We start from the raw sequence: 13,280 nt of genomic DNA, 5'->3' as shown, positions 1-13,280 counted from the left end.
TCTTCCTCAAGCAAATTTAAGTTTTTTTCTTCTAAATCTCCACCATTACTTCAAAGAGTAGAGTAACTAAAATAAGGTCTATATCTAGATATGTCCTCATAATATTTTAGAATACAAAATAGAAAGAAGATCCCAAAAGTTTCAGTGTGAAGCTTGAGTATCTCCTTAGCTCTGGAAACACCCATCTATCTATACCTTTAACAATTCACTCCCTTTCATTTTTTTTAGATGACTTTAAAAAATTAAGATAAAATTCATGTAACAAAATTTACCATTTTAAAGTGTACATGTACAAAGTTGTATAGCCATTATCGCTACTAATTCCAGAACATGTTCCATACCTCAAAAAGAAATACCACACATATTAAGTAGTTACTTCTTTTTATTTTTTAAGTTCTATTTTTCTGAGGTTCTTAATAGTAAGGCTTTGGACTTCCTAGATTGGGGCCTGGTCTGTCACTGAAGCTGGGTTGCAATAATGTGATCTCAGCTCACTGCAACCTCCACTACCCGGGCTCAAACCATCAGCCTCAGCCTCCTGAGTACCTGGGGCTATAGCATGTGCTACTTCGCTCAGCTAATTTTTGTATTTTTTGATAGAGACGGGTTTTGCCATATTGCCCAGGCTGGTCTTCAACTCCTGGCCTCAAGCGATCCTTCTGCTTTGCCTTCCCAAAGTGCTAGGATTACAGGGGTGAGGTTTTTAAAAATTTTTATTTTTTTTAAAGAGATGGACCTTGCTTTGTTGCTGAGGCTGGAGTGCAGTGGCGCAATCATAGGTCTGCAGCTTTACACTACTGGATTCAAGCAATCCTCTTGCTTCGGCTTTCCTGAGCTGCTGGGACTACAGAAACATAACACCACATCTAGCTAATTTTTAAATTTTTGTAGAAGACGAGCTCTCACTTGGTTGCCCAGCCTGGTCTTGGACTCCTGGCTTCATGCAATCCTCCCACTTCAGCCTTCCAAAGGTGCTAGGATTACAGGCATGAGCCACTGCACCCAGCCTAGGCCTTCTGTTAAAAATAAAAATTTTGGCCTGGCACAGTGGCTCATGCCTCTTATCTCAGCACTCTGGAAGGCTACGGCAGAAAAAAACACCTGGGCCCAGGAGTTCGAGACCAACCTGGGCAAAAAAGTGAGACTCCATCTCTACTCAAAAAAAAAAAAAAAAAAAAAAAATTAGCAGGGCCCAGTGGCTTGTGCCTGTAGTCCCAACTACTTAAGAAGTTGAGGTGGGAGGATCCCTTGAGCCCAGGAGTTTGAGGTTGCAGTAAGCTATGATAGTGCCACTGCACTCCAGCTCCAGCCTGGGCAACAGAGTGAGACCCTGTCTCAAAAAAATAAAACATTTCTAAATTTCAGGAATGGTTGGGTGCAGTGGCTGATGCCTGTAATCCCAGCACTTTGGCAGGCTGAGGCGGGTGGATCACTTGAGGCCAGGAGTTCAAGACCAGCCTGGCCAACATGGTGAAACCCCATCTCTACTAAAGTAAACATATATATATGTAATATATATATGCATACATATATTACATACATACATATATATATATATACATATATATACACACACACACACACACACACACACACACACACACACACATATTAGCCCAGTGTGGTGGCACATGCCTGTGGTCCCAGGTACTCGAGAGGCTGAGCCACAAAAATTATTTGAACCCAGGAGGAAGAGGTTGCAGTGAGTCGAGATCCTGACAGTGCACTCTAGCCTGGGCAAAAGAGAGAGACTGTCTCAAAAACAAACAAACAGCCGGGCGCGGTGGCTCAAGCCTGTAATCCCAGCACTTTGGGAGGCCGAGGCGGGTGGATCACGAGGTCGAGAGATCGAGACCATCCTGGTCAACATGGTGAAACCCCGTCTCTACTAAAAATATAAAAAATTAGCTGGGCATGGTGGCACGTGCCTGTAATCCCAGCTACTTAGGAGGCTGAGGCAGGAGAATTGCCTGAACCCAGGAGGCGGAGGTTGCGGTGAGCCGAGATCGCGCCATTGCATTCCAGCCTGGGTAACAAGAGCGAAACTCCGTCTCAAAAAAAAAAAAAAAAAAAAAACAAACAAACAAACAAAAAAGAAGTGGTTTACATAAATAAATAAATAATCAATTTCAGGAATTATTTTAATTTGAAAGAGCTATCTCTTATATTTATTTTTCCAAAATGTTTTATTGTTTCATTATGCTGAGCATATAATATAGTTAAAAACTTTTCTCCTGGTTCTTTTTTCTTTTTTGGTAGGGGGTCATTGTCTCACTCTTTTGCCCAGCCTGAAGTGCAGTGGCTCCATCTTGGCTCACTGCAACCTTTGCCTCCTGAGCTCAAGTGATTCTCGTGTTTCAGCCTTCAGAGTAGCTGGTATTACAGGTAGGTAGGCACCACCACGTCTAGCTAAGTTTTGTATTTTTAGTAGAAATAGGGCCCAGGAGTTAGTCTTGAACTCCTGGGCCCTGCCATGTTGGCCAGGCTGGTCTCAAACTCCTGGCTTCAAGTGATCCTTGGCCTCCCCAAAAATGCAAGGATTATTTATACACTGTGCCCAGCCTCTCCTGGTTCTTTAAGTTATCTCTCTTTTCTTTAGGGTTAATTTTTCTGTTACTTTAGTTTTGGTTATTTTAGTTCATGCTGCTGTTTTTTCACATATGCTGGAATTCTTGGTTGTCTATTCATACTTAGGGTAGAAGGATAAGGAAACTATCTTTTGTGAAAAGGAAATCCTGTAATGATAAACCAGAAATGAATTGAAATAATATTTTTTGGTAGTGACATAGTCTTCCTATGTTGCCCAGGCTGGTCCTGAACTTCTGGACTCAAGGGATTCTCCTGCCTCAGTCTCCCACAATGCTGGGATTGCAGGCATAAGCCACCATGCCCAGCCTAAAATGGTAATTAATATGAGGTGTAGGGCAGGGTAAAGTAGGACAACTGTATTCCTTTAGGGTGAGCAAGTGGAGAATCAGGATATAAGGTGGCAGAACTCTGAATTCTAATAAAAATAAGACTTATTTTGGAACATCAATATCTAAACTAATTCTTAGTTTGCCCCAAACATTTTGTTCCATTTCTTTCTAGACGAACTATCTGGCGTTTTACTTCAGGGAAAATGCAAGCTGCCTGAGTAGAGGTAGGAGTAAGAAGGGAGGTAGGGGCATGGTGACCACTAGGAATGGCTTCCCACTGATAGTCATTCAATTAATCTTCCCTCTTTTCAGCCCCAATTCTAATTTCTGCTCATCTCTGTCCCTAAGCCTTAAGATCTATTGGGCTGATCTAGTTCCTAGTTCAGAGAATGTTCTACACGTTGCCTTTTGGCTTATTCTCTCCTTCAACACACTTCTATCTACTTTCCAGCTTCTAAAAAATTCTGGAAATTCATATATTGGTAACCCAATCATGTAATTCTCTTTGGTGTTTTGGTACCTCTATGTTTTTATTTTAATGAACTGTCAGAGAGACAGGAATCAAATGCTGCTGTCTAGTCTACCTTCTTAGAACATAGTACTTTTAAGGAAAGGGAAAGATTTAATTTTCTATAGAAAATTCCAGAGACAGCTGGGCACAGTGGCTCACATCCGTAATTCCAACATTTTGGGAGGTTGAGGTGGGCAGATCACCTGAAGTCAGGAGTTTGAGAACAACCTGGCCAACATGGTTAAACACCATCTCTACTAAAAATACAGAAAAAATAGTGTGGTGGCATGTGCCTGTAATCCTAGCTACTCGGGAGGCTGAGGCAATAGAATCACTTGAACCCAAGAGGAGGAGGTTGCAGTGAGCCAAGATTGTGCCACTGCACTCCAGCCTGGGTGACAGAGTAAGACTCCATCTCAAAAAAAAAAAAAAAAAAAAAAAAAAAGAAAGAAAGAGAGAAAGAAAGAAAGAAAATTCCAGAGACACATAGGACCAGTCAGTTCTATTTTCTCTCATTTTTACATAGTACTTATTTATGAAGAAGAAAAGTAACTATGTAGAGCAAACACTAACTACTTCTTTAATATGTAATAGAATTTTCATTTTTATGGGTTCTTAACTTAAATGTGTAGCACCTTCTATGTTCTGTTATTGCATATTTCTGAGGGAGAGTTTCACTGCTTTCATCAGAATTCCAAGGGGTTTATAACCTAAGAGAGGTTAAGAACCACAGGACTATATGAATGTAGTCTCTCAAACAGTGTTAAAAAAAATTCCCAGCCGGGCGCGGTGGCTCAAGCCTGTAATCCCAGCACTTTGGGAGGCTGAGGCGGGTGGATCACGAGGTCGAGAGATCGAGACCATCCTGGTCAACATGGTGAAACCCCGTCTCTACTAAAAATACAAAAAATTAGCTGGGCATGGTGGCACGTGCCTGTAATCCCAGCTACTCAGGAGGCTGAGGCAGGAGAATTGCCTGAACCCAGGAGGCGGAGGTTGTGGTGAGCCGAGATCGCGCCATTGCACTCCAGCCTGGGTAATAAGAGTGAAACTCCGTCTCAAAAAAAAAAAAAAAAAAATTCCCATTCCATGATGATGTTTACATTTTAGATCTTAACTCCAGGTGTTTAAATCACAAAAATAATTAATGTTTAAAAATAACTTTGAAGCTGTTTAAAAATCCCAAGGCAACCAGTAAACAAACAACTATAAAATATATTGAGAAGCAGTGGGGTTTCTTTTAGGAATGCTTTTTTATTTTGGAGACAGAGTTTCACTCTGCAGCCCAGGCTGGAATGCAGTGGTACAATCATGGCTCACCGCAACCTCTACCTCCCAGGTTCAAGCAATTCTCCTGCTTCAGCCTCCCAAGTAACTGGAATTACAGGTGCGTGCCACCATGCCCAGCTAATTTTTGTATTTTTAGTAGAGATGGGGTTTCACCATGTTGGCCAGGCTGGTCTTGAAGTCCTGACCTCAGGTGATCCACCCACCTTGGCCTCCCAAAGTGCTGGGATTACAGGTGTGAGTGACTGAGTCCGAGCAGGAACACATTCACATGCATTGTGCAGTAGCTTAACAAAAGAAAAACTTCACTTGGGGTTTTAGTTCTTTCGTACAGTAGCGTAGAGTGCTGAGGGGTAGGGATGCTAGATAATTTCCAACCTGATGACCTGGATAGCTACTTGGAATATCACCATTTAGGTATATTGCCAAGTTTTGCACCAGAAGACCCAGTCACAAATAAGAACTCCTAGATGCTGTGGGTCAGTCATTGTGGCTCACACCTGAAATCCCAGCATTTTGGGAGGCCAAGGCAGAAAGATGGCTTGAGCGCAGGAGTTTGACATCAGTCTGGACAAGGGATGACCCCCTTGTAGGTAGACCCTGTCTCTACAAAAAAATACAAAAATTAGCTGGGCATGCTGGTACAGGCCTATGGTCCCAGCTACTTGGAAGGCTGAGGTGGGAAGATCTCTTGAGCTTAGCAAGCAGAGGTTGCAGTGAGGTGAGATCATACCACTGCACTTGGGCAACAGAGCAAGACTCTATCTTAAAAACAGAAACTAAAACAAATACAAAGAAAATATAGGTAAAGAAACAAACAAAAAGAAGTCCGACAGGCTGAGTTAAAAATTTTTTAAGCTAAAAAATAACAAAGAAGATGAGGAATTGATTGATATTTTAGCCAGGAACATTAGTGTCCCTACAAAATGAAATTATCAGATGTTAACTCTAGTTCTTTGAGGCAAGTTTTGCTGAAACTACTTAAATGTCAACTTTTTGGTTCTACGTTTGGGTCTGACACCTGGGTGAATGGCACTTCATATAATAGTTCAGGTAATTATTTTATACATATTTTCAAAATAAGCAAAAAGTTTAAAAACAGTAATACAGTAAGAACAGCTGTGTATACAGCAATGTATGATTTCAACTCTTCATAATTAAACATTAATATTTGTTCAAAACAGGCAAAGACAAATGTGTGCATTTGCAGTATTACATTGATGCAATGGCTGCAGTCAAGTTCAGCCACATAGTATACAGCAGGGGTCCCCAAACTTTTTACACAGGGGGCCAGTTCACTGTCCCTCAGACCATTGGAGGGCCGGACTATGCAAGGTGTGACACCCTTCACAGCCCGTGCTGCTGCCTCCACTATCCCAGACAGCGGTATACCGTGTCACAGGCCCAGCACCGCCTCCAGCGCTGTATACAGGGATGGCGGTGATCAGCCTGTGACACTGTGTATACAGCGCCCTGGACATCTGCAGCAGCGGTGGGCCTCTTCTGTGGGAAGCCCACTGCTGCATGTTTCCCCTATTATAAGATGCCTCCTAAAAATAAGACAGGCCCCATCTTTTGGGGGTAAAATTAATATAAGACAGGGTCTTATAATAGAGGAAACATGGTGTGTAGTAATATGGGGGGAGACTTTTGGGCAAAGGGAGGTTATAGGGGCCATTATGTTGTTGTACATTTGGGGGATTATGGGGACCATTGTACTGTGTAGTAATGGTTATAGTGCTTTGCCTTTCTTCCTACTTCTGCTGTTATTTCACACTGCTTCCGGTGATGTGGGATGCCGCAGCTGCAGACCGGATGTGCGTCATATGACGCGCTTCTTCTGGAGCCCGTGACGCGTGCGTCCCACGTCACCGGAAGTAGTACTCTATGTGAGCGACGCCGCGCTTTGCGACACGGCCACATACAGTACTGGAGGAGCACAGGATGTGGATGCTGTGCTCACTGACCACCAATGAAAGAGGTGTCCCTTCCTGAAGTGCGACGGGGGCCGGATAAATGGCCTCAGGGGGCTGCATGTGGCCCGCGGGCGGTAGTTTGGGGACCCCTGGTATACAGTATACATGTAAGGTCTTTTAGGCTGACTGACTGTGCCATGGACGCCATGTTAACCTCTGTGAGCTGCAGGGACACTCCAGATGAGTTCCTGGAAAAGCTAAAGTAACTGAAAGACCATGAAAAGAGGAAGAAACCATCAACCCCTTCAGTGCCTACTCAATTTTGAGACATTCTCTATTCTTCCTTATTCCCATCTTAATTGATGAGGCTACTGAAGTTTTTAACTGACCTTGGTTAACCGCCTGACTCCACACCCTATGATCCCCTTCCAGCTTGCAAAAAACTGCCCTAAACTGTAACTTTCCACTGCCCACTCCAAACCTATAAAGCTAACTCCTGGCTGGGCACAGTGGCTCACGCCTGTAATCCCAACACTTTGGGAGGCCGAGGTGGGTGGATCATGAGGTTAACAGATCGAGACCATGGTGAAATCCTGTCTCTATTAAAAAACACAAAAATTAGGTGGGTGTGGTAGCACGTGCCTGCGGTCCTAGCTACTCGAGAGGCTGAGGCTGGAGAATTGTTTGAACGCAGGAGGCAGAGGTTGCAGTGAGCTAAGATAGCACCACTGCACTCCAGCCTGGCGCCTGGCGACAAACCAAGACTCTCAAAAAAAAAAAACCCCAACTCCTATCCCATCACCCTTCGCTGATTCCCTTTTCAGCCTCAGCCCGCCTGCACGCAGGTGAATAAACAGCCATGTTGCTCACACAAAGCCTGTTTCGGGGGAGGTCTCTTCATTTAGCGCATGCGTTTTAACAATACAAATGATAGCTCTTAAAATCTAAGCTATGGTAGCGTTGGCTAAAATGCCTGTAGTAAAAGGGAAAAGCTAATGCTCACTAATGGGTTAAACCCATGTCGTTTTGCTTTGATCAATAAACTGAAAGTAAACTTTCTTCTGATGGTATCTTCAGGACACAGGGAGCAATGTTTGAAGATTAATGATTATCATATAATTTTATATGTATAAACTGTTTGGCTGACTGGGCTGAATGTACCCTGAAAGAGATGTTTTTTAAATAAATCTTGTTTATCTATTTTCATCTGCTTTGTCCAAACAAGGTATCACTGGAACGAGTTCAGTTAATCAAGTTATAGTTCATTGTGGTTTTACTATAAAATATTATAAAGCAAAAGAAACCCCAATTACCTACCTAAGCGATGAAATCCAAAGGTGAATCTTTTAGTTGGTGATTTTGATGATAGCCACAAAGCAAGCAGGGTGAGTATGATGGCGCTTAGGTCAGTTAACATATGAAGTGCATCTGTCATGATTGCTAGGCTATTTGCAATGTATCCACCTTAGAATTACAAGTAGGAGGAAAAAAGGAACAAGTTAATTTTTTAAAAAAATAAACAAACTAGATTGTAGGATATGCAATATCCTACAAAACATGAACTTCTAACTAAATCTTTATCCCATTACAATTAAATCAACATATTTTGAAATTTTATTCAAAACATTAGATATAGGTATATTTTTCTCATGAGAATATCCATTTCTTTTTTCCTTTTTTTTTTTTTTTTTGAGACAGAGTCTCACTCCATTGCTCAGGCAGGGTGCAGTGGTGTGATCTCGGCTTACTGCAACCTCTGCACTCTGGGTTCAAGTGATTCTTCTGCCTCAGCCTCCTGAGTAGCTGCGCACCATATCTGGCTAATTTTTGTATTTTTTGTAGAGACGGGGTTTCACCATGTTGGCCAGCCTGGTCTTGAAGCCCTGACTTCAAATGATCCGTCTGCCTTGGCCTTCCAAAGTGCTGGGATTATAGGTGTGAGCCACTGTGCCCAGCCATAATATCCATTTCTAGTCACATTCTGTGAGGAGTCAATGATTTTTAAAAATTTAAGAACCACAAGGCGAACATATAAAGACAGATTCTCTGTCTTGGCACTGAAGCTTTTGCTCAACTTACTAATTCTACTATTTGACACTGAATTAATAACCATAATATCTAAATATTAAAACAAAGCTGAAGAGGATGTTCACTTGTTGAGGAGCTTTTGAACATAAAATTAAACTGAGGAAACCTACAAAATGTATGTTTTCAATATAAATGTATAAATGTATTCAATATAAAAATTAACAGATTAACTTGGATATAGACAGCAATATCTCTGAAGAGGGGGACAAAATGTGGTACTTAGGATACAACTTTTGTTATTGATTTTCCAGGCATTTAATATATATATATATAACACATTTTTTTGGTTGTGCATCTGTATTGTCCATAAAGGACAACCAATTTTCATAGCAGTATTCATTGAATAAGCTTTTTATATTATAATACAGTAGGACTCAAGCTTTTATTTGTATTGGAATCACCTGGAGGGCTTGTTAAACTACAAACTGCTTAACCCCATTCCCAGAATTTCTGATTTGGTAGCTCTGGGATGGGGATGTGAGCTAAGAAATTACATTGCTAACATGCTCCCAGGTAACTTTGATGCTTCAGGTCTTGGAACCACACTTTTTTTTTTTTTTTTTTTTTGAGACGGAGTTGCACTTTTGTTACCCAGGCTGGAGTGCAATGGCGTGATCCTGGCTCACCGCAACCTCCGCCTCCTGGGTTCAGGCAATTCTCCTGCCTGAGCCTCCTGAGTAGCTGGGATTACAGGCACGCGCCACCATGCCCAGCTAATTTTTTGTATTTTTTTAGTAGAGACGGGGTTTCACCATGTTGACCAGGATGGTCTCGATCTCTTGACCTCGTGATCCACCCGCCTCGGCCTCCCAGACTGCTGGGATTATAGGCTTGAGCCACTGCGCCCGGCCTGGAATCACACTTTAAGAACCACTGTTATAACGTACAGCAGAACTGCATGATCAGGTAAGTGTGCTGAGCTGTTGATCCTCCTCATTCATGTGCTGAGTGTGTAAAGACAACAGCAGCAGGAGAGCAGGAGACTAGGGGCTGATGATCTGTTAGTGACATCCATTTACCCCAATGTGCTCTACACAAATAGCATTTTCTTTGTACTCCCTGACATGAAAAAGCTCCAAAGCACTGAGAGAAGGCTGGTTGTAAACAATATGGAGTTTTGCAATCTCAAAAAGTCTGAATGAGTTAATTTTTTTGAGCTTTAGTATACTCATCATTTTATAATAGGATAATTCCTTAAAGCACCTCTGTCCAATAGAACTTTCAGATGATAGAAATGTTCTGTATTGCTGGGTGCAGTGGCTCATGCCTGTAATCCCAGCACTTTGGGAGGCTGAGGTGGGTGGGTCTCAAGGTCAAGAGTTCAAGACCAGCCTAAACAACATGGAAAAACCCTGTCTCTACTAAAAATACAAAAATTAGCTGGGCATGGTGGCATGTGCCTGTAATCAGAAGCTGAGGCAGGAGAATCCCTTGAGCATGGGAGGCAGAGGTTGCAGTGAGCGGAGATTGCTCCACTGCACTCCAGCCTGGGTGACACAGCAAGACTCTGTCTCAAAAAAAAAGAAAAAAAAGAAATGTTCTGTATCTATGCTGTCCAAAGCTGTAGCCACTAGTCACATGTGGCTTTTCAGCATTTGAAAAATGGCTAGCAAGGCTGCGGCACTGTGGCTTATGCCTATAATCCCAGCTGTTTGGGAGGCTGAGGTGGGAGGATTGCTTAAGCCCAGGAGACTGAGGCTGCAGTAAGCTATAATGGCACCAATGCACTCCAGCCTGGGTGACAGAGTGAGACCTTGACTAAAAAAAAAAGAAAAAAAAAAAGAAAAATGGGGCCAGATATGGTGGCTCACACCTGTAATCCCAACACTTTGGGAGGCTGAGGGCAGGCAGATCACCTGAGCTCAGGAGTTCTGAGACCAGCCTGGATAACATGGTGAAACTCCATCCCTTCCAAAATAATAAATGATAAAGAAAAAGAAAAATGGATAGTAAAACTAAGGAATTTAATTAATTAATTAAAGTTTTTTTTTTTTTTTTTTTTTTTTAAAGAGTCAGGGTCTTGCTCTGCCACCTAGGCAGGAGTGCAGTGATATGATCATAGCTTACTGTAACCTCAACCTCCCGTGTTCATGTAATCCTCACCTCAGCTTCCTGAGTAGCTGGGACTATAGGCATGAATCACCATGCTCAGCTAATCTTTTTATCATTGTTTTTAAGAGACAAGGTCTTGCTATGTTGCCCAGGCTTAATTATTTAATTTTAGTTAACCTAAATTTAAAAAGCTACATGTCAGTGACATCAACAACAACAACAACAACAAAAAAAGTAAGGACCTCTGAACATCATCTTCACAAAAAGAATTACAACATGGAGGAAAATTGTCAAAATTGTCTTTTTCAGAACTTTGGAAATTAGACAAAAGCTTATACATAGCATAGCACTTATTCAAGAAAAATAGCTGATTCTCAGTAAGCTAACAGTTATCTCTGTGGTGTTTTAATTTGCACTGTACCCATCTGTTGTTCCCCAGCTCTATGGTAGCCTTGAAAACCAACAGGCCACAATCATAATGAAAGCCTCAGGTTGGCAGCCACTGGAGGACGCAAAATGAGTTTGGTGCTCTTGCAATGCCCCATTCCCAGAGAACTGTCATTATTTGACCTGTCTGGTAGTTCCCTGAAGGACGTGCAAGGATGTTTTTATTTGACTGGACACTTGGAACTTGCTCTGTATGAACAGCCCCTGTCTTCCCATGCTTTTCAAAAATCAGAGACAATATTTAATACTGCAACTACCTGAGGTAGATAATGATGTATTCCCTGTGTTCTGAAGTTTCACAATGACTACCTTGGTGTGGATCTCTTTTCCCCTAATTTGCTCTTTCAATTTAGAAATGTGTATCCTCCGGTTATGGGAAAACTTCCTAAACTATAAACTATAGTGTTATTTCATCACCTTTGCTTTCTCTCTTTCTCAAACTCCTTCCTATTATTTGGAGTTTAGACTGACATTCTAAATATTTTTTTTTTTTTCTGTCATCCAGGTTGGAGTGGAGTGGGACGATCTTGGCTCACTGCAACCTCCGCCTCCTGGGGTGAAGCAATTCTCCTGCCTCAGCCTCCAATGTAGCTGAGACTGCAGGCATGTGCCACCATGCCCAGCTAATTTTTGTATTTTTAGTAGAGATGGGTTTTTGCCATGTTGGCCAGGCTGATCTTGAACCCCTGACCTCAAGTGATCTGCCTGCCTTGGCCTCCCAAAGTGCCAGGATTACAGGAGAGAACCACCGCACCTGGCCTCAAAATTGTTTTTGCCCTTTCTCTACAATTACACATCTTTTTGCTAAACTCTGTGACAGAGTACCTTAATTCAGGGTCTTGCTCTGTTGTCCAGACTGGAGTGCAGTGGCTCGATCTCAGCTCATTACACCCTCCTGCCTTCTGGGTTCAAGCGATTCTCCTGCCTCAGACTTCCAAGTAGCTGGGATTACAGGACACCATGCCCGGCTAATTTTTGTATTCTTAGTAGAGATGGGGTTTCACCATGTTGGCCAGGCTGGTCTTGAACTCTTGACCTCGTGATCTGTCCACTTTGGCCTCCCCAAATGCTGGGATTATAAGCATGAGCCATGGTGCCTGGCCCTCAACTGTATGTTTTTAATGTGCAAAAGTTCTTTTCTTTATTCTGCATTTTATTTTTCTGATACAGGGTCTTGCTCTGTCCCCCAGGCTGGAGTGCAACTGCACCAACACTTGGCTCACTGCAACCTCGGCTGCCTGGCCTCAAGTGATCCTCCCACCTTAGCCTCCTAAGTAGGTGGGACCACAGGTAGGCACCACCATGTCCTACTATTTTTCTTTTTTTCTTTTTTTTTTTTTTTGAGACGGAGTTTCGCTCTTGTTACCCAGGCTGGAGTGCAATGGCGCGATCTCGGCTCACCGCAACCTCCGCCTCCTGGGTTCAGGCAATTCTCCTGCCTCAGCCTCCTGAGTAGCTGGGATTATAGGCACGCACCACCATGCCCAGCTAATTTTTTGTATTTTTAGTAGAGACGGGGTTTCACCATGTTGACCATGGTTGATCTCGATCTCTCGACCTCGTGATCCACCCGCCTCGGCCTCCCAAAGTGCTGGGATTACAGGCTTGAGCCACCGCGCCCGGCCTGTCCTACTATTTTTCTTTCTTTTTTGTAGAGACAGGGTCTTGCCATGTTGCTCCAGCTGGCCTTGAACTTCTGGGCTAAAGTGATCCTCCTGCCTCAGCCTCCCAAAGTGCTAGGACTATAGGGATGAGCTACTGTGGCCACCCTGACTTTCTATTTTAAAGCAGTCTGTTCTTGCTTCATGGATACATGATCTTCTCTTATCTCTGAGTATATTAATTATATAATTTTACTATTATATCTGACTGGCTCTTAAACAGGTTTAACTAGCTTTCCTTGTTTTAGCTGCCTTCTTCACCCACACTTCCAGAGGTACCTGGTACAACCAATCTGGAGCCTACTTAGGATTTTCTAGTACAGTAGTTCTCAAATATAGTTCCTGAATTAGCAGTGTCAGCATCCCCTGGGATCTTGTGTTTTAAGAAGTTCTCTGTGAT

At 42.6% G+C, this 13,280-nt stretch overlaps 1 protein-coding gene across 4 annotated transcripts in view; it reads right to left on the bottom strand.

The window, feature by feature from the left end:
* The window catches only part of SLC30A4 (solute carrier family 30 member 4), a 37,574-nt gene that overhangs the window by 19,146 nt on the left and 5,148 nt on the right, over positions 1–13,280 (bottom strand). For 3 of the 4 annotated variants that reach the window (XM_039469455.2, XM_003928900.4, XM_039469454.2), the window contains one exon: positions 7,950–8,096. The exons of the other annotated variant lie outside the window; for it this stretch is intronic. In XM_039469455.2, coding sequence (XP_039325389.1) covers positions 7,950–8,096 — 147 coding nt within the window. The remainder of the gene's footprint in view (positions 1–7,949; positions 8,097–13,280) is intronic. 4 annotated transcript variants of the gene reach the window in all.

The sequence above is a fragment of the Saimiri boliviensis genome, chromosome 2, assembly GCF_048565385.1.
Source record: "Saimiri boliviensis isolate mSaiBol1 chromosome 2, mSaiBol1.pri, whole genome shotgun sequence".
Lineage (NCBI taxonomy): Eukaryota > Metazoa > Chordata > Mammalia > Primates > Cebidae > Saimiri > Saimiri boliviensis.
The sequence above is the reverse complement of the archived record's forward strand: the minus strand, read 5'-3'. Positions and strand labels throughout refer to the sequence as shown.